Raw genomic sequence first — 794 nt, forward strand, 5'->3', positions numbered from 1 at the left:
GAGTATGATTAATGCCGAGAAAACAGATCCAATGTCGTACACATGCATCATCATGCGTGTGTACGGCATTGAGATTTAACCCGACGCTGAGGCAGACATGCTCTTGGCCGAAGCCTCAAGCGCAATTTGCGTTCAAAGATTCGATGATTCACGTATTTCTGCAATTCACACTACGTATCGCATTTCGCTGCGTTCTTCATCGATCTGAGAGCCAAGATATCCGTTGTTGAGAGTTGTCTTGATTTCTGAGGGATACAGCTCTAAGCTGATCTCTCCATGTCTCAAAAATAGATGTAATTGGGTTAAGGTTAGTCGGTTAGACTAAGAAGGGCCAACACTGTGTGTGCTCTGCTTATTAGCAGAAAGGACAACAACAATGCCTGATGTCTGAGTGGAGTGGGGACCACTCCACACATACATCACCTCAAGAATTTGTACGGCATTTCTGCCGTACAAACTGATGTGTCCTGAGAGGCCAACCAAATGATTCACAGGTGTGGATTTCGATAGATTCAATGATCCTTCCGCAGGTTCACCTACGGAAACCTTGTTACGACTTCTCCTTCCTCTAGGTGGGAGGGTTTAATGAACTTCTCAACCATGACCAGGTTGCCCCAGTCAAAGTCAATCCGAACACTTCACCAGCACACCCAATCGGTAGGAGCGACGGGCGGTGTGTACAAAGGGCAGGGACGTAATCAACGCGAGCTGATGACTCGCGCTTACTAGGCATTCCTCGTTGAAGACTAATAATTGCAATAATCTATCCCCATCACGACGCGGTTTACAAGATT

At 46.6% G+C, this 794-nt stretch overlaps 1 protein-coding gene across 1 annotated transcript, besides 1 other annotated feature; it reads right to left on the reverse strand.

Moving 5' to 3' along the window:
* The first annotated feature begins 11 nt into the window (after window positions 1-11).
* Window positions 12-230: a sequence feature (Protein overlapping with rRNA (VOLCADRAFT_85069, EFJ39080.1) was converted to a misc_feature.).
* A 338-nt stretch (window positions 231-568) lies between these two features.
* On the reverse strand, window positions 569-733 carry VOLCADRAFT_71900 (uncharacterized protein; the record flags this gene model as incomplete). Its single annotated transcript, XM_002959809.1, has 1 exon — window positions 569-733. One exon carries the CDS (start codon window positions 731-733, stop codon window positions 569-571), a length of 165 nt encoding a protein of 54 aa, XP_002959855.1.
* Window positions 734-794: the final 61 nt, after the last annotated feature.

This window comes from Volvox carteri (genome assembly GCF_000143455.1).
Source record: "Volvox carteri f. nagariensis unplaced genomic scaffold VOLCAscaffold_873, whole genome shotgun sequence".
Classification (NCBI taxonomy): Eukaryota; Viridiplantae; Chlorophyta; class Chlorophyceae; order Chlamydomonadales; family Volvocaceae; genus Volvox; species Volvox carteri.